Here is a 20,578-nt window from a genome sequence, read left to right on the forward strand (position 1 = left end):
AAATGCAAGGATGAAGGTTTAACATGAGAGTCTTTTTTAAATGTGTTAGTGTTTGTTTTGGGCAAAAGTTGATACTGCAGCAGCAGACACAAGTCATGTATCTTATTTCACAATATTTGTCAAGATATTTTGTGTTAACCATTTTTTTTAGGTTAAAATAAATTATTTGCCAATGACGTAAGATAATTTAGCTAGGCAAAAATATATGTATATATATATATATATATATATATATATATATATATATATATATATAATCTAAAGGGAATTATCACGTTTCGGTTTTTGCAGAATACCCTGAAAAATCTTTTCTCAGAACTTAAATAAATAAAGAGCATCGAAACACTGGACTACTTACGACTGACTCACTGATCATCTAAGCCAATCCAATCAGTCCACCACTTCCCACCCAAAAACAGACCGGTCAGTGGTCACCAAAACAAGAACAAAGTACACATGCAACCAAGAAAAAGCGCTGTGAGAAGTCCTCTAATTCAAATAAAGTGACTTGATTCCACCAAACAGATTGACAATACTGAGAACAAACACTAAGGTAAAACGCTCCCTAAAATGCTCTTTCACTTACTTTGAATTGTGTATTGACCAGCTGTTTTTATACTGGAGGCCAGCTGATACCGTTGATTACAGAAATATATATACATATCAGTGATATATCATTTGAATGTATGATTAGTTTTGTTTGGGGTGATGAAAAATGTAATGTACTGTTTATTGAATAATTTAATTATATGTAATATCAATTTTCTAAGTGAGAAGCGTATTTTAGCCAAGTCTTCCGTCTCATTCTGTTTCTTTGACAGATGCCAGGGAAACTGAAGCTAGTTGCTCTCGTGTTGCTCATTCAAGGTGTGGCCGTGCATTTCATTTTTTTTTTACTCTCTATCTAGTCTATCCTCCATTGAACTGTTGACATGGACTGGTAGTCTGTTACCTACTGTAACCTACTGTAACTTCTCTCCTCCATAGCATGTGTGTCCATAGTGGCCCAGATGCCAGCCCCAGAGGACTCTGACTCTGAGGGGGTTCTGCAGAGGGCAACAGAGACATACAGGTACAAACAGACAAACAGTCACCATTGCCGACCATGCCGTTTTAAGGATAAGGGTAAAAGGCGTGCGCTCAGGGGATGCTGCTTCCAACTGATTTATTCTTGTGTGTGTGTCTTACAGGGCAGCCAAAGTTAAAGCCCAGAGAATAAGAGAGGCGGTGCAGGCCTTTGCTGGTGCGTACTACGAGGACCACATCAAACCAGTGGCTGATCCCTACATGGACTGGGCCTCAGCCTCCACCAGTTCCTTCTGGGACAGAGTCAAGGAGAAGATTGACCAGTACAGACCCATCTAATGGCACCTGAATCTAAGGCAGACAAACACCCACCCAGCTCACTGCCAGCACATGTATTCATGCAAGGTGATTCTAGGGCTGATTCTATGTTCATATGCACTAGGGATTACAACTAGAAGAGCGCGTGAACAATGCTGTATGATTTGACCGGTGAATGAGGACACACATTTATTGGTGTTTCACTAACCTCAGCACAAGGGTTGTGATAGTATTAAAACTGCCATAGAGTGTATTAGTAATCATACCGTTTTGGCTCACATATTGCATCTGAGTAAGTCAATTAACTATTGTGAATCCCCAAAATGAATTCAAACTAAATAAAAAAAAATTAAAACATTTAGTTGTACCATTATAGTGTTGTGCCTTTTCATTCAATTTCCCTTGACACGGTCTACACTCCTCACATTCATCAATCTCTGAACTGAATGAAGTAGAAAGCGGAGAGAGACTGAGAATAGATTTTAGAAAGGCAGAGAGAAAGCAACAGGGAATGACAAAGAGGGAGATAAAGAATGAGACAGAAAGAAAGAGACAGACGGACAGACAGACAGAGACATCAGTGATGGGAGGGACATCTACAGACTGTGCTGAAATCGGAGTGTTATCTCGGTGAGAGTTGACAGTTGAGATACAAGGTTCAGCAGGGGTGTCTGACTGGACGGGAGATGTGTGTGACCTGCAGGACGTTTCTCTCAGCTCTCTCTGTGTGGACTGCAGACAGACAGACAGACAGACAGACAGACAGACAGACAGACAGACAGACAGACAGACAGACAGACAGACAGACAGACAGACAGACAGAGATGGGAGGGACATCTACAGACTGTGCTGAAATCAGAGTTATCTCGTGAGAGTTGACAGTTGAGATACAAGGTTCAGCAGGGGTGTCTGGCTGGAGGGGAGATGTGTGTGACCTGCAGGACGTTTCTCTCAGCTCTCTCTGTGTGGACTGCAGACATCGATCCTGGAACACAGTCAACACACTCAGGGCTCTGTTTCATTCAATCAAAACCATAATCTGGCTAACTGGGATACATGAAACACATTCAAATAGACAGTGAGAATGGACCTTAGCCTGAATAAGCCATTGAGATGATTTTTGTTAGACATTGTGAAGAGTGTTTTGTTGTTGAGTTCGTGAATTCTGAATGTGTGCAAGAATACAGATTTTCAATGAGTTACATAGAGGCAGTCAAACATACTGGTTTATGTTCCACACAAATGTTGACAAATCAATTATGGAAAACTTTCAGACACAGTTATAATGCTTAACAAGATCCTTCATTCAAAATAAATCTACTTCATGCACTGATATGCAAACATTTTTGAGGAGAATTTAGGCTTTCCTTCGTATGCAGAATAGGGCATTGCAGCATAAATAGATTTCAGAAACCAATCCAAGTGATAATCTGGATGCATTGCATCACCTGTCTCAAGTGCAATGGACTTTGTGTAGGCGAACGAGTGTGTGGATGTTTGTCCTATAGGTACAGTGGGTTCTGGTGTGTCTGGTGCGTGGGTGTGTGTGCGTGCGTGTGTGTGTGCATACTCATTAGATGACGTTTGTTTACTCTCCTCACTATATCATGGTGTCTACTTGTTCAGATTGCTTTACAGACAACTCAGCCACCAAAGGAGACTGTCATTTAATTCACTGGGATCTGTACATCCACTACAACAGGAGGTCATCTTTTTCTCTCTCTCTTCTCAACTTTTATAGATATGTTATTTCAATGCTCTAGTAATCTAAAAACATATAAATGTATTAATGTATAATTTATTTATTTTCTCATGCATTTTAAGATGCATCATCCTTTCCTATCAGTTATAAACAGCTCAACAGTTTCATTGATGCCTGATCAGAATGGTGTGATTTCTAGTCTAATAAATAGACAGGAATTGCATTTAACTTCATCTAAATAATTCATATAAATTCCTATTGTGTTTGTCTTTTTCTTTCAGAAATGAACGGAAAGTTGGCATTAGCCTTAGTGCTTGCACTCCAAGGTAAGACCAAGAACCTGCAACACACACCCTGCAGAACTCAAACCAGATTTGTGTTTTTTCATCCGAAATGAATTCTTACAGTAGCTTCATGTGCGTGTAAAATAGTGTTTACTGTTCTCAGATGATTAACTCATAGATTTTAGATGTGTATTAAAATGTTAGTTTTTTGGCAAAAACGCTGTTTATCCATTGTTTAGCTAGAATGGAAGGTTCGTATCCTGCATACTTGACTGTGATATGTGGTTATCTCACCTAGTTAGCTTAAAATGGATTAGAGCATCTGCTAAATGCCAAAAATGTCAAATATAAAGGTTTTACATATAGATCTCATATTACTGTGCTGAATTTCTTTTGTAAAAAAATAATTACCGTATATTGATGTCACAAATGTCTAATTTGTACAGCTCTTTATATAAAATGTATCTATTTGTCACATTTGACTGTGTAAAACCTGGCTGTAATACAACTTCTTTCTGTGGGAGAGATGATATAACATTTAGTTAAAAACCGTGATTAATTGTCTCTGAAATGAAACCCTCGTGATATTTGAAACAAAGACATGGCTGTCATTGAACAACCCCATGCCACGATTAGACAAAAACGATCTCTTCCATAATGTCTTGAAACAATAAAGGCAAATTTACCAACATTTATGAAAATGGATATATAGTGTTCATTCCAGCCGTTTATACAACAGAAGGTAATAGCAACCTTTGACCTCCAGCTGTGAACATGTCAGTGACAGTGAGAGAATATGTCAGCCAACAGGAATGCATAGCACAGTTAGTTGTATGTTTATCTGAGAGGTGATAGGCTTTGAACTGTGATGGACTTGTGGAGGTGATCGGCCGACCACGTTGAGCAGTGACACTATGGGCATCAGACCCCACTGCTACACAATCTGCAGGGATAAGAGAGACCTCAGATGTCAGGTTGAAATGGCCTTTGATTATTTCAGCCGAGTTTACTCATCATGAGAGGGATCAAACCAAGTGACCAAACTATCTCCATTACACAGACACTAAATCAACCTTACTCACACACACTGCCTGGTTATGCAAAGCATTTGACTATATTAGGGCTATTTTGTGGCTATAGTTAGTCCAGTGGTTTTAGATCATCTTTAACAGCAGTCAATCAAGTCAAGCAAGTGCAATGAATGAATAAATATTATCTCTTCCCTGTCTCCCCTCCAGTCTCTGTGTGCCTGTGTCAAGTACCAGAGCCAGACAAGGAGCTGGTGGAGAAGTATGAGGCCATGAAGTCTGTGTTCTACAAGAGGCTGATGAACGCCTACGGCAAGGTGCAGGCTGCTGTGGGGCCTATGACTGAGAACCTGGGCCAGGGCCACGGCCAGGCTGCCAAAGACTACATCGAGGAGCTGCAGGGCAACCCCAAATTCCTGAGCGCTGTCAAGATCGGAACGTGAGTGCCCCACCGCGACACAACCAAGTTAACTTGACGCGTCGATCCAAACCCTGCATTGAGTCAGTCTGTCAATGTCCTTCTGTTGTCCTGCTTGTTTGTGTGTCTATCCGTCTGTCTGATTTACTGGCAGTTCTTCTGTCTATCTGTCCATAACTTTGAAATAGGATTTGAAATGATTATAGAATCTTAGATGCTGGCCCTTCATGCCTATCAACATGTTACCTAGATATTTGACCATTCTTTATTAGACGTTAACCACGGGACACATCAGAACTTAAAATACAATTTAAGGTGTTTCAATTACATTTCACTACATTTCAAAACAAGTATTCAGATCATCTTTATTTAAAAAAAACAAGTAGTTGGAAATACACTTGGAAAGTATTTGAAATGACTGATATACACTGGCTCAGATACACTCCCATGCATTTAACCCAGGTATTTGAAATACAGGTATTTGAAGACTATTTGTTTTAGTTCTCAAAGAACCATTCAAATACTCAAATAAAAGTACTTGTTTTGGGCTGTGTATTTCAGAATACTCAAATACACAGATATAAAAATACAAATACTAAAATACACATGTATTTGAACCCAAGTCTGGGACACATAGGATGGCTGTTAACCTATGACACACTGACATCTCCTCCTGTCTCTGTGTGTGTGTTGTCCAGTGGTCTGGCCCAGGAAGCAGCACCCTTGGTGGACAAGGCCCGTATGGCCGGCCTGGGTCTGTACGGACACTATGTGCGCCCCCATGTCGGCACCTACCTGGACGAGGCCATCACCTCCATCAAGGTTTACCTCGACAAAGTCCTACCCGCCGAGGAATGAGCCCTAGATAGCCTCCGTCGCATCGGACCGCCCCACACGCTTGTACCTTTCCACACAGGGCTTGGCTCCGCTTTAGCTGTGCTTCTGATACATGTATTAAATGCTAGAGGGGGGAAATACCTGAAGGTGATTGAGAAGAGAAATGCACAATGCAAAACACATCCCCTCCCGGTTTCTATGTCAACACTTTCCTAGACATGACTGTTCAAGGGAAACAAAGGTCAAAGCATGCTAGATAGGAAGATTGACATCTCGAAAGAGCTTTAACATTCGTTCAACATTTTGCATGTATATAACTACGTGTTTGATACTCTAACAGGAGTGTGTGTGTGTGTGTTTGTGTTTGTGTTCAATAAAGATCTGAAAGTTGAAACTCTCGACTGATACTTGTGCATCATGTTAAATTAGGGATAATGGTGTAGAAACATTTTTACTCATCCATATGAATAATAATATCATGAACCAGATTTTTCTTTAAATACCACAAGTGAGAAATGTTGATCAAACTGCTTAATTGTTTAATTATTAAGAAGTTATGGATAGCGCTTTATTTTAGGTTAAAGAAATTATGTACTTATTATTATTATTCATTATTTACATGGTAACATGGTAAATACACAATAACAACCTATAAAAACACATGTTTCTTTGGAATTCATTAAAACAAGCACCATTTGGTACCAAGTGGTTAAAGCTGCATTTTGAGATTTTAAAAACACACAACAAAACTGTAGCCCGTCATTTGTTTTTATTGAGAAGAGAACAGGACAGAACAGAGGAGAGCAGAACAGAACAGTACAGGCCAGAACAGATGTCAACAGGACAGAACAGGACAGAACAGATGAGAACAGGACAGAACATGACAGAACAGATGAGAACAGGACAGAACATGACAGAACAGATGAGGACAGAACAGAACATGACAGAACAGATGAGAACAGGACAGATGAGAACAGGACAGATGTCAACAGGACAGAACAGGACAGAACAGATGAGAACAGGACAGAACAAGACAGAACAGATGAGAACTGGATAGATGAGAAAAGGACAGAACATGACAGAACAGAGGAGAACAGGACAGAACATGACAGAACAGAGGAGAACAGGACAGATGAGAAAAGGACAGATGTGAACAGGACAGAACATGACAGAACAGAGGAGAACAGGATATATCAGAACAGGACAGAACATGACAGGACAGATGAGAACAGGACAGATGCGAACAGGACATATGAGAACAGGACATATGAGAACAGGACAGAACATGACAGTACAGATGTGAACAGGACAGAACATGACAGAATAGAGGAGAACAGGACATATGAGAACAGGACAGAACATGACAGGACAGAGGAGAACAGGACATATGAGAACAGGACAGAACATGACAGGACAGATGAGAACAGGACATATGAGAACAGGACAGAACATGACAGGACAGATGTGAACAGGACAGAACATGACAGAATAGAGGAGAACAGGACATATGAGAACAGGACAGAACATGACAGGACAGAAGAGAACAGGACAGAACATGACAGAACAGAGGAGAACAGGACATATGAGAACAGGACAGAACATGACAGGACAGATGAGAACAGGACAGAACATGACAGAACAGAGGAGAACAGGACATATGAGAACAGGACAGAACATGACAGGACAGATGAGAACAGGACAGAACATGACAGGACAGATGAGAACAGGACAGAACATGACAGAACAGAGGAGAACAGGACAGATGAGAACAGGACAGTTGAGAACAGGACAGACGAGAACAGGACAGAACATGACAGAACAGAGGAGAACAGGACATATGAGAACAGGACAGAACATGACAGGACAGATGAGAACAGGACAGAACATGACAGAACAGAGGAGAACAGGACATATGAGAACAGGACAGAACATGACAGGACAGATGAGAACAGGACAGAACATGACAGGACAGATGAGAACAGGACAGAACATGACAGAACAGAGGAGAACAGGACAGATGAGAACAGGACAGTTGAGAACAGGACAGACGAGAACAGGACAGATGTCAACATGACAGAGCAGAGGAGAACAGGACAGATGAGAACATTACAGATGAAAACAGGACAGAACATGACAGAACAGAGGAGAACAGGACAGATGAGAACAGGACAGATGAGATCAGGACAGAACAGATGAGAACAGGACAGAGGAGAACAGGACAGAACAGATGTGAACAGGACAGATGCAAACAGGACAGGACAGATGTGAACAGGACAGATGTGAACAGGACAGATGAGAACAGGACAGAACATGACAGAACAGAGGAGAACAGGACAGATGAGAACAGGACAGAACAGAGGAGAACAGGACAGAACAGATGTGAACAGGACAGATGAAAACAGGACAGGACAGATGTGAACAGGACAGATGTGAACAGGACAGAGGAGAACAGGACAGAACATGACAGAACAGAGGAGAACAGGACAGATGTGAACAGGACAGATGTGAACAGGACAGAACATGACAGAACAGAGGAGAATAGGACAGATGTGAACAGGACAGATGTGAACAGGACAGATGTGAACAGGACAGATGTGAACAGGACAGATGAGAACAGGACAGAACATGACAGAACAGAGGAGAACAGGACAGATGTGAACAGGACAGATGTGAACAGGACAGATGAGAACAGGACAGAACATGACAGAACAGAGGAGAACAGGACAGATGAGAATACCTATACTAACATACTGTATACTATATACTTTGAGACTTTTGTAAAAACATTTTTTTTTAATGTCAAAGTGATTTACAAATGTTCCCTCAGTTTACCACCACTACCATGCTTACCAGAGACTTGTGTGCCAATGTGTGATCTACACTGACAGTAGGGTTGGGTGATTTTAAGATTGCATCTTCTATCGACAATATTTGACAAACATTGATGGTGACGACATCGTAATGTCACAAACGATTAGCATATGTAAATTTGACTGCACCTCCAGAGTCCGGCAGCTGACAACAGAGCAGTGGAGTGAGCACACAGCAGGGTGACATGAATACATACACAAAATACACAAAATACATGTCAATACATATGCGATAGTTGGACTATTAACATAATGCAAGAGACCAATGTAGATAAACACAATACCCCATAATGTCAAAAGTGGAATTAGGTTTAACACCATTATGTTCACCCAGAACAGCGAACTCAGCAAGATGATGGACTTGTAAATGTTGACAGAGGTTTGTCCATACTTTGCCCTGATTATCTTTTTGCATATTCTGCAAGTGACCGGTCTGCTGGCTCACCTTAATAATTCAGCCTGAAACCGAAGAACTGCCAAACAGTCATAGCATGGTGGTGGAGCCTGGTGTGGGCAGCATAATGGTGTGGGGATATTTTTCATTGTCAGGGACTGGGAAACTGGTCAGAATTGAAGGAATGATGGATGGTGCTAAATACATGGAAATTCTTGAGGGAAACCTGTTTCAGTCTCCAGAGATTTGAGACTGGGACGGAGGTTCACCTTCCAGCAGGACAATGACCCTAAGCATACTGCTAAAGCAACAGTGGTTTAAGGGGAAACATTTAAATGTCTTGTAATGGCCTAGTCAAAGGCCAGACCTCAACCCAATTCAGAATCTGTGGTATGACTTAAAGATTGCTCTACACCAGTGTAACCCATCCAACTTGAAGGAGAGATAAAAATCTGTCGTTCTGCCCATGAACAAGGCAGTTAACCCACTGTTCCTAGGCTGTCATTGAAAATAAGAATTTGTTCTTAACTGACTTGCCTAGTTAAATAAAGGTGAAACAAATAAGGTAGGGGTGGTATACAGAAGATACCCCTATTTTTAAAAAATGTTTAAGTCCATATTATGGCTAGAAAAAATTAAATAAGGAAAAAGAAATTACAGTCCATCATTACTTTAAGACAATAATTTTGAAAGTTTCCTCAAGTTCAGTCGCAAAAACCATCAAGCACTATGATGAAACTGGCTCTCATGAGGACCGTCACAGATAAGGAAGACCCAGAGTTACCTCTGCTGCAGAGAATACGTTCATCAGAGTTATCAGCCTCAGAAATTGCAGCCCAAATAAATGCTTCATAGAGTTCAAGTAACAGACACTTGTGAAATATATTTTCAATAACAAAAAAATATTTTTTACAGCTGTTTGAAGCTGGTGGACCAAAACGGAAAGTAAAAGGCTCAAGCGCAGGTCTCCGCCATGGGATGAAGGGGGATTTGTTTTGAATGTAGCCTAGTGCTGTGGCAATTCATCTAGCACTATGCTGCATTCAAAGCAAATCTCCCTTTGAAACATTATTATTCCACTATTACTGCAGATATATTATGAACATTTTCTGAAATTACAATGCAAACATTAAATAGAAAATCCTATGTGTATCACCTTTAAGTTGCTGTATAAAATATCTGACATTGTATTCAAATTTGAACTTTGTTGTGCTTTTAAACGGTTGAATGCACAGGGATAACACATTTAGGTGACAACTAAACCAAAAATCTCACATTGATTTTCCGTTGGAATTTGGTTGTGCTTTTAGATTGTTGATATCATAGTAATAACACATTGGGAATTCAGCAAACTTTTGGCTGTCTTTTTAGTCGGTGAAAATAGGTTGTAATCTCATTGATTAACGAAATGATGTGGGGATAGCATCTCCATTTTGACCCACTCTCTCTCGCTCTCTTCATCAACACCTGAACAGAGGAATGAACTTTGACTTTGACTTAGAGTCAACACATCCCCACTCATATATACACTACCGTTCAAAAGTTTTGGGTCACTTAGAAATGTCCTTGTTTTTGAAAGAAAAGCTAATTTTTTGTCCATTAAAATAACATCAAATTGATACAGTGTAGACATTGTCAATGTTGTAAATGACTATTGTGGCTGGAAATGGAATAACTACATAGGCGTACAGAGGCCTATTATTAGCAACCACATCTCAGACTGGCCAATAAAAATAAAAGATTAATATGGGCAAAAGAACACAGACACTGGACAGAGGAACTCTGCTGAGAAGACCAGCATCCCGGAGTCGCCTCTTCACTGTTGACGTTGAGATTGGTGTTTTGCGGGTACTATTTAATGAAGCTGCCAGTTGAGGACTTGTGAGGTGTCTGTTTCTCAAACTAGACATTCTAATGTACTTGTCCTCTTGTTCAGTTGTGCACCGGGGCCTCCCACTCCACTTTCTATTCTGGTTAGAGACAGTAAAGCGCTATTCTGTGAAAGGAGTAGTACACAGCGTTGTACGAGATCTTCAGTTTCTTGGCAATTTCTAGCATGGAATAGCCTTCACTTCTCAGAACAAGAATAGACTGACGAGTTTCAGAGGAAAGATCTTTGTTTCTGGCCATTTTGAGCCTGTAATCGAACCCACGAATGCTGATGCTCCAGATACTCAACTAGTCTAAAGAAGGCCAGTTTAATTGCATCTTTAATCAGAACAACAGTTTTCAGCTGTGCTAACATAATTGCAAAAGGGTTTTCTAATGATCAATTAGCCTTTTAAAATGATAAACTTGTATTAGCTAACACAACGTGCCATTGGAACACAGGAGTGATGGTTACTGATAATGGGCCACTGTACACCAATGTAGATATTCCATTAAAAATCAGCCATTTCCAGCCACAATAGTCCTTTACAATATGAACAATGTCTACACTGTATTTCAGATCAAATTGATGTTATTTTAATGGACCAAAAAATTGCTTTTCTTTCAAAAACAAGGATATTTCTATTTGACCCCACACTTTTGAACGGTAGTGTACATACAGGCTAGCTCACTGCTGCCTCTCAGCTACTGCCTCCTATTCATTCCTGTCACCCAGTACGGAGAGGAGAAACAGTGAGAACAGCCATGTTCGTCGGTTATCCATCTGTTGGTACACCATCTTTTAGTTCCCCATATTTTGGTTCACCATGTTTTGGTGGATCATCTTCTAGTTCACCATGTTTTGGTGGATCATCTTCTAGTTCACCATGTTTTGGTGGATCATCTTCTAGTTCACCATGTTTTGGTGGATCATCTTCTAGTTCACCATGTTTTGGTGGATCATCTTCTAGTTCACCATGTTTTGGTGTATCATCTTCTAGTTCACCATGTTTTGGTGGATCATCTTCTAGTTCACCATGTTTTGGTGGATCATCTTCTAGTTCACCATGTTTTGGTGGATCATCTTCTAGTTCACCATGTTTTGGTGGATCATCTTCTAGTTCACCATGTTTTGGTGTATCATCTTCTAGTTCACCATGTTTTGGTGGATCATCTTCTAGTTCACCATGTTTTGGTGGATCATCTTCTAGTTCACCATGTTTTGGTGGATCATCTTCTAGTTCACCATGTTTTGGTGGATCATCTTCTAGTTCACCATGTTTTGGTGGATCATCTTCTAGTTCACCATGTTTTGGTGGATCATCTTCTAGTTCACCATGTTTTGGTGGATCATCTTCTAGTTCACCATGTTTTGGTGGATCATCTTCTAGTTCACCATGTTTTGGTGGATCATCTTCTAGTTCACCATGTTTTGGTGGATCATCTTCTAGTTCACCATGTTTTGGTTCACTATCTTCTTTAGGTTCTCACAGCTGCACGGAGAAAAATAAAACACCTCTTACTAGAGTAGCTACTTCAGGGTGCACGTGTCACGTCCTGACCTTAGTTCCTTTTTTATGTCTCTGTTTTAGTTTGGTCAGGGCGTGAGTTGGGGTGGGCATTCTATGTTGTTTTTCTATGTTTTCCATTTCTGTGTTTGACCTGGTATGGTTCTCAATCAGAGGCAGCTGTTGATTTTTGTCTCTGATTGAGAATCATACTTAGGTAGCCTGGTTGTCTCTGATTGAGAATCATACGTAGGTAGCCTGTTTTCCCCATTTTGGTTGTGGGTGATTGTTTTCTGTTTTGTACTTATTCCTTACAGAACTGTTTTGTTTTCGTTCTCGCTCTTTATTATTTTTGTCATTTCAGTGTTCAGTTTATTTTGTTTATTAAAATGAACATTTACCACGCTGCACCTTGGTCCTCGTCTCCTTCACCAGACGAAAACCGTTACAGCACGTCATGATAATACCACTGTTATAAGGTGTTGTGCTGTATTATTAGATGCATATTACACATGTCTGTGTCTCCAGACTGTTGGACAAAACGCTCTCTGGGAGAGATCAAGTCGAGGCTCTTGAGAGGGGCTCCAACTGAAAAGAGTAACTAAAGAAATTAAGACATGTCAATATGTGGTCTGCTGCATCATAGTGGGACAGATAACCAGAAAGACCAGTTGATGGTTTATCTGACCCTCACCAAGATGTTTTCTTTGCCCACAGATCTGAGTGACATCATGAACAAGATTCTGGTCAACACCGTGTTCGTAGCACTTCTGCGCCTCAGTAAGTACAGTCGTGGCCAAAAGTTTTGAGAATGACACAAATATAAATTTTCACAAAATCTGCTGCCTCAGTTTGTATGATAGCAATTTGTACATACTCCAGAATGTAATGAAGAGTGATGCGATGAATTGCAATTAATTGCAAAGTCCCTATTTGCCATGCCAATGAACTGAATCCCCAAAAAACATTTCCACTGCATTTCAGCCCTGCCACAAAAGGACCAGCTGACATCATGTCAGTGATTCTCTCATTAACACAGGTCTGAGTGTGAATGAGGACAAGCCGGGAGATCGCTCTGTTATGCTGATTGAGTTTGAATAACAGACTAGAAGCTTCAAAAGGAGGGTGGTGCTTGGAATCATTGTTCTTCCTCTGCCAATCATTCCTCTGTCTATCATACCTGCAAGGAAACACGTGCCGTCATCAGCTTCACAGGCAAGGATATTGCCATTAAGATCGCACCTAAATCAACCATTTATTGGATCATCAAGAACTTCAAGGAGAGCGGTTAAATTGTTGTGAAGAAGGCTTCAGGCCGCCCAAGAAAGTCCAGCAAGCGCCAGGACCGTCTGCAAGTCCCTTGGTGAGGAGACTGTCGCAGCTGTGGGTCCCTACTCTCTTCAGGTTCACCTCAGACAGCACACAGAACCTTTCCATTATGACTGAAGAAAAGAGCCCTAGTGTTTCACCACAGAAACCCAGTAGGGCAGAAACACATGTCAAATTATAGTGGCACCCAGTGGTGCAGTCGACTCAAATGACTCTGACGTCAGACTTCAGGCACATCTGGAACAGTTTGAAATACTGTGTTATTTTATGTCAAAACATGAATGGCAGGAAAACAGTAGACCCTATGTGTTTCTTGAGCGGCATGATTTATTTGTGTGAGTCTATTTGACCAGTTTGTTCAGTTCTGTATTATTAGACAAAGTTGTTTAATGTAGGATATGTTCATGCATATCTCCCAGATTTGTATGATGAACATTACAAACCAGTACAGAATAGTACAGAACAGAACAGTACAGAACAGAATAGTACAGAACAGTCCAGAACAAAACAGTCCAGAACAGAACAGAACAGTCAAGAACAGAATAGTCCATAACAGAATAGTCCAGAACTGAACAGTCCAGAACAGAATAGTACAGAACAGTCCAGAACAAAACAGTCCAGAACAGAACAGAACAGTCAAGAACAGAATAGTCCATAACAGAATAGTCCAGAACCGAACAGTCCAGAACAGAATAGTACAGTCCAGAACAGAAAAGTCCAGAACCGAACAGAACAGTCCAGAACAGTACAGAATAGCAGAGTAGAGTACAGAGGAGGGATAGAACAATATGTTTCCTGAACTGGGCAACTGAGTCACACAAGTCCAACACGTTTTTCCCACTACCAGAGAGAAATACAGCAGACATACAGTGTGGGTGGTCAATCACAAAGTGCAAACATTACATGTCTGCCCTGTTTCACTGCACCCTCTTGCCAGGTCGCTATGTAGCTGAATACGTTCTTCATAACCTACTTGGCTAAATAAAGGGCCTAAATTAATAATTAAATAAGACATATACACCAATTAAAATATGTTTAATGAGTTCGATCTTCAATCTCACTCCAAAAGCTAATTCTGCGCCAAACAGATTGGATAACGATCAAGGGCACAACCCTCCCTATTCAACCAATGATCAGTGAGAAGGGATATGGTCAGGAAGTTTATGCTTTAGTGCTACAGTGCATACCAGCCTGTCCCCTCAGTTTATCACCACCACCACCTACCAGAGACCTGGTCATATTGACAGGACACAAAACAACCTGACGTGTGACAGGGAATCAGGTGACTAGTGTTTACACAGCACTAAATTTAGTAAACAAAGAAGGGGAAAAAAAGCTTTCCATATTAAGGCAAAGTTCAGTATTTCACAACTTAATGTTGAGTTTGTAGTGTCTGTTAAAAGAAAACTGAAGCATGGATTACAGTTTCTCCTGGCCCACAAACCCTTTCAGGGTGAGGAAACATCTAATATGAAGTTAGAGATAAATACTGAACTCCCCCGTTATACCAATCAAGTCTAACACGGGAAATGTAACGTAATACTGGAATTGTACAATCATACTTTATTGTAAAATCCCTTGACCTCACACACACACAGCCAGGACAGGTTATTAGGAGGATCTAGCTAAAAGATCATGGCAGATTCATCACAATACACCTGAAGATGTGGATGATGCAGTTTAAACAGCCCACAGCTACAGCACTGGGCTTCACATGAGATATTCAGTGATAACAGATCATGCTGCCCCATCATTAACTTCCACTGGTAGTGAGTCATTGACCGATAGTTAACCAGCCCCACTTGGCGAATCTTTGTCTTAGTTTACCATCACCATTTGAGCGCAGTGGGGTCTGTGCTAGCCTGTAGTAACCAAACCGACGGACGTGTCACTGTTGATCTAGACTTAGGACTGTGTGCTTAGGCATGGGAGGGGGTAGGTGGAAGGGGGTGGTGGTAGGGGTTTGTAATATGAACTCTACGGACTTAATAAAGACCAATAAAAGTCAACCAGTCTCCAATCAAAACCAATCAGCAAGCAGGATAACTTGTTCTGTTACATTTCAATACAGCTATCTGGATTGGCAAATACACAGATTCTCTACACTAAACTCAAATGATACTAAATAAATCAAATCATGAAAATGTTACTGTCATAGCATCTCCATCGTTGACCCTGTCTGCCCTCTCTCTCACTTTCTTTATCACATACACAAACACCTGAACAGTGGGTGTTTATCTCAGAGGAGTGCACTTTGGCTCGGAGAACGACAAGTCAACACATCCCCACTCATATATATACAGGCTAGCTCACCGCTGCCTCTCAGCTACTGCCTGCTATTCATTCCTGTCACCCAGTACGGAGAGAAGAAACAGTGAGTACAGCCATGTTCGTTTGGTTCACCCTGTTTTGGTTCACACATCTGCATGGAGAAAAAGAAAACACCTCTTAGTCATGATAATATCACTGTTATAAGGTGTTGTAGATGGGTATTGGGTGGGTAAGATGGGTATTACACGTCTGTCTCCAGACTGTTGGACAAAACACTCCCTGGGAGAGATCAAGTAGAGGGTATGAGAGGGGTTCCAACTGAATGGAATAACTAAATAAATTAGAGCATGTCTATACAGATGTTGGACCTTAATTTGATCATTATTACAGGACAACAGGGGCAGAGCAGGAAATGCAAACTTGTAGTATATTCAAGATTTAAAAAGGCTTCCAAAGTTTGCAATTTAACATTTCAGACTTGATTTGCTAACTAAACATGTATCAACCCCCTACAAAAATGGCCATTAATTATAATAATATTATAATGATTCTTTCCTGTTTCTCCAGGATTACTTTCCTGCTGTGAGAAACTGGTCAAAGTAAGATCCTGCATCTGTATGTGGTCTGCTGCATCATAGTGAGATACAAACCCAGAAAAATCATAGTTTCATTGTCATTAAAAACATTGCCAACCCCAGAATAGCCTTACCGTAGTCATTGGAAACATGTTAAAATACATGTTTGAGATAAAATGGAAGAGATTAGATGAGCCTGAGATGAGATCAGGCTAAGAGCAGAGCTGAAAAGGAAGAGGAAATGATGCTGACTAGTGGACAAGTTGATGTATGGTTTATCTGACCCTCACCAAGATGTTTGCTTTGCACACAGATCTGAGTGACATCATGAACAAGCTTCTGGTCATCACTGTGCTCGTCACTCTTCTGGGCCTCAGTAAGTACACAGTCTAGACCCTGACTGACTAACTGACTGGCTAACTGACTGACTAACTGACTGACATACTGGTGATGTTCCAGGTTGTCATTTATGCAGTCTCACTGTGCATCCCAGAAGGTTGTTTTATCATAATAGCATTTCGCTACACCCACTGCTAATTTTGTGTATGTGACCAACAAAATTTGATTTGATTTGAAACGTTAAACACTCCAGATAAGAGCACCACAAGCAGCAATATTGACAGACTGACCAACCAACCATTTTGACCCTCTAACCCTAACCCTCCCCTTCCAGGTGCTCAGGGCCTCCGTCTGCCTAGGCAAGCTGAGGAGGGTACGCCTGAGGAACCGGCCGCTGATGTTGCTGAGGCTGATGGAGAGCAGGGAACCCTGGAAAAGCTGACCAGCGTCGTCAAGGGCTACTACGACACATCCATCAGTACCGCCTCTAGCTGGCTGGACAGCATCGATGGCCTGAAGCTGAAGGAGAAGGCTGCGTAAGACACACACACACACACACACACACGAACGGAACAGCAGGTCAAGATAGCAGGCTGACAGTTAATGCACTGTCCATGTGTCTGTGTCCATCAGGAATGCCATCAGTGACACCACCGTGGCGGCGATGACTTATGCTGGCATCCTGCAGGACCAGGTCTACCACATCTTATACCAACAGTAAAGACCCTTCCTTGTTTCCCTCTGTGTCCCCAACGTCCTCAAAATGCTTTTGTGAGGAGAGCGTCGCAGCTGTGGGCCCCTACTCTCTCATCCTGGAGCCTCTGATCAGCTTCAGCAGACCTCCAACCCTCGGTGACGTCCCCCTGGAGTCTGTGTAGATTGAAATACAGTATTATTTTATGTCAACATTTTACGTTTCAGTCATTTATCAGACGCTCTTATCCAGAGCGATTTACAATCAGTGCAGTCATCTTCAGATAGCTAGGTGAGACAACCACATATCTCTGTCGTAGGAAGTACATTTATTTTTACAATAAAGTAGCTATCAGCAAAGTCAGTGAAAGTAGGAAAATACTTTTTTAAAATGTTTTTTTTTAATGTCGACATATCTTGAAATAAAAACATGCATTTGTAGAAAACCAATAAACCCTATGTGTTTCTTGAGGGGCATTATTCATATTTCTTTATTTAACCAGGTAAGCAAGTTGAGAACAAGTTCTCATTTACAACTGCGACCTGGCCAAGATAAAGCAAAGCAGTTTGGCACATACAACAACACAGAGTTACACATGGAGTAAAATAAACATACAATCAATAATGCAGTAGAAAAATAAGTCTATATACAATGTCAGCAAATGAGGTGAGAGAGGTAAGGGAGGGAGGGAGGTAAAGGCAAAAAAGGCCATGGTGGCGAAGTAAATACAATACAGCAAGTAAAACACTGGAATGGTAGATTTGCAGTGGAAAAATGTGCAAAGTAGAGATAGAAATAATGGGGTGCAAAGGAGCAAAATAAATAAATAAATACAGTAGGGGAAGGGGTAGTTGTTGAGGTTAAATTATAGATGGGCTATGTACAGGTGCAGTAATCTGTGAGCTGCTCTGACAGCTGGTGCTTAAAGCTAGTGAGGGAGATAAGTGTTTCCAGTTTCAGAGATTTTTGTAGTTCGTTCCAGTCATTGGCAGCAGAGAACTGGAAGGAGAGGCGGCCAAAGGAAGAATTGGTTTCGGAGTCTCACAATGCCTACTGTACATAACTATCACCTAACACTGAGTCAACTGCCTCTCGTCTGAATATAAGAAGCAGGTCATATAGAGGAAAAAGTAAACACCGATTCCTGTGACTGTTTCTGACAGACAGGTTCTCAACCAGAGCTTGAGTTTCTAAATGAGTGGGAACAAAGGGTGTCCTCTGAGTTTCTAAATTAGTGGGAATAAAGGGTGTCCTCTGAGTTTCTAAATTAGTGGGAATAAAGGGTGTCCTCTGAGTTTCTAAATTAGTGGGAATAAAGGGTGTCCTCTGAGTTTCTAAATGAGTGGGAATAAAGGGTGTCCTCTGAGTTTCTAAATGAGTGGGAATAAAGGGTGTCCTCTGAGTTTCTAAATTAGTGGGAATAAAGGGTGTCCTCTGAGTTTCTAAATTAGTGGGAATAAAGGGTGTCCTCTGAGTTTCTAAATGAGTGGGAATAAAGGGTGTCCTCTGAGTTTCTAAATGAGTGGGAATAAAGGGTGTCCTCTGAGTTTCTAAATTAGTGGGAATAAAGGGTGTCCTCTGAGTTTCTAAATTAGTGGGAATAAAGGGTGTCCTCTGAGTTTCTAAATTAGTGGGAATAAAGGGTGTCCTCTGAGTTTCTAAATTAGTGGGAATAAAGGGTGTCCTCTGAGTTTCTAAATTAGTGGGAATAAAGGGTGTCCTCTGAGTTTCTAAATTAGTGGGAATAAAGGGTTTCCTCTGAGTTTCTAAATTAGTGGGAATAAAGGGTGTCCTCTGAGTTTCTAAATTAGTGGGAATAAAGGGTGTCCTCTGAGTTTCTAAATTAGTGGGAATAAAGGGTGTCCTCTGAGTTTCTAAATGAGTGGGAATAAAGGGTGTCCTCTGAGTTTCTAAATTAGTGGGAATAAAGGGTGTCCTCTGAGTTTCTAAATTAGTGGGAATAAAGGGTGTCCTTTGGGTTTCTGATCTCAGAAAGGTTCAAAGTGAGCTGTTCATGATCCTTTTGAAGCTGCAATGATAACAGACAGAAATAATACATTTGACCTCAAATATGATCATGTTCACTGAATATGTAAGAGCCTGGAGCTACAAGACCACAGAGAAGAACATCTTGAACTGTTAGTTAATCTCTTCATAGGGTTGTGATACACTAGCAGGGATATGGCCAATCTGATGAAGCCTCAGTCTAAGATTCATTCAAACGGAGTCAAAATGTATTCAAACTAAATACCTCAAATCCCTGAGTAGGCTTCTTCTGAGTACCTACGTTTCCCCATCTTGATTTCCCAATTCTCTCACAACTTTATCTGTCTCACGAGGCCACATTGTTGCCTTCTCTTAGTAATCAACCCACAGTTAATGAATAGCCTCACTTGATATTACTAAACGAGGGCACTGCACATTGATACAAGGGGTTACATAATGGTAGATCCCACTGAGTACTTTCATCACAGTGAAATATTAACTCTAAATGCTAGGAATTATATGAGAAGCCTTATCGCTTTTGTTTATTCGTTTTTTCCCAATGGTGACAGTAAAAGGACATAGCACCTGTACTACAAAGAACAACACATGCGTCTCATACTAAAGGGCCAACATGTGTTTAAATTAAAGAGCCTTATGTTTTTTGTTCTGTTTGTTTGTTTTTGCTTTGTTGTTTGTTGTTTAAATCATGTCAAAAATATATACTGTATACTGTATATACTTGTGTCAAAAATGGTCAATTGTATGCTCTTATACAGATGTAAGATCTTCATTTGATCACCTTGTTGCAGGAGCTTGTTGTGTATTTGAGGTTTAAAAAGGCTCCTGAAGTATTTAATCTCCACCTATAAATTTCAGACTTGATTTTCCCAGATTTTCCCTGTATCAACCCTTACAAAAATGTCCATTGATTATAGTGCACATAATAACTCACATGTCCTGTTGCTGCAGGATTGGTTTCTTGCTCTAGAAAACTGTTTGAAATTAAGATAATTAAAAAAAAAAGTATATTACAAACAAATCTGTAATTGACTGAATGGGGGCCTATAACCATACCTATCCAGTCACAGACATGAGAGAAGTGCCAGGAAAACCAAGCACAGGTGCAGCCC

At 40.7% G+C, this 20,578-nt stretch overlaps 1 protein-coding gene across 1 annotated transcript; it reads left to right on the plus strand.

The window, feature by feature from the left end:
• Window positions 1–15,611: 15,611 nt before the first annotated feature.
• LOC139422776 (apolipoprotein C-II-like) lies at window positions 15,612–17,915 on the plus strand. Its single transcript, XM_071174116.1, has 4 exons — window positions 15,612–15,957; window positions 16,743–16,805; window positions 17,103–17,304; window positions 17,402–17,915. Exons 2-4 carry the CDS (start codon window positions 16,757–16,759, stop codon window positions 17,487–17,489), a joined length of 339 nt encoding a protein of 112 aa, XP_071030217.1. The 5' UTR covers window positions 15,612–15,957; window positions 16,743–16,756; the 3' UTR covers window positions 17,490–17,915.
• Window positions 17,916–20,578: the final 2,663 nt, after the last annotated feature.

The sequence above is a fragment of the Oncorhynchus clarkii genome, chromosome 2 (assembly GCF_045791955.1).
Source record: "Oncorhynchus clarkii lewisi isolate Uvic-CL-2024 chromosome 2, UVic_Ocla_1.0, whole genome shotgun sequence".
Taxonomy (NCBI): domain Eukaryota; kingdom Metazoa; phylum Chordata; class Actinopteri; order Salmoniformes; family Salmonidae; genus Oncorhynchus; species Oncorhynchus clarkii.

Excerpts from the sequence above, each read along its gene's own strand:
- LOC139422776 (XM_071174116.1), top strand. The coding sequence starts at position 16,757 with ATGAACAAGCTTCTGGTCATCACTGTGCTCGTCACTCTTCTGGGCCTC. Across the intron at positions 16,806-17,102 it reads CGTCACTCTTCTGGGCCTCA|GTGCTCAGGGCCTCCGTCTG; the intron begins GTAAGTACACAG and ends CTCCCCTTCCAG. Across the intron at positions 17,305-17,401 it reads AAGCTGAAGGAGAAGGCTGC|GAATGCCATCAGTGACACCA; the intron begins GTAAGACACACA and ends TGTGTCCATCAG.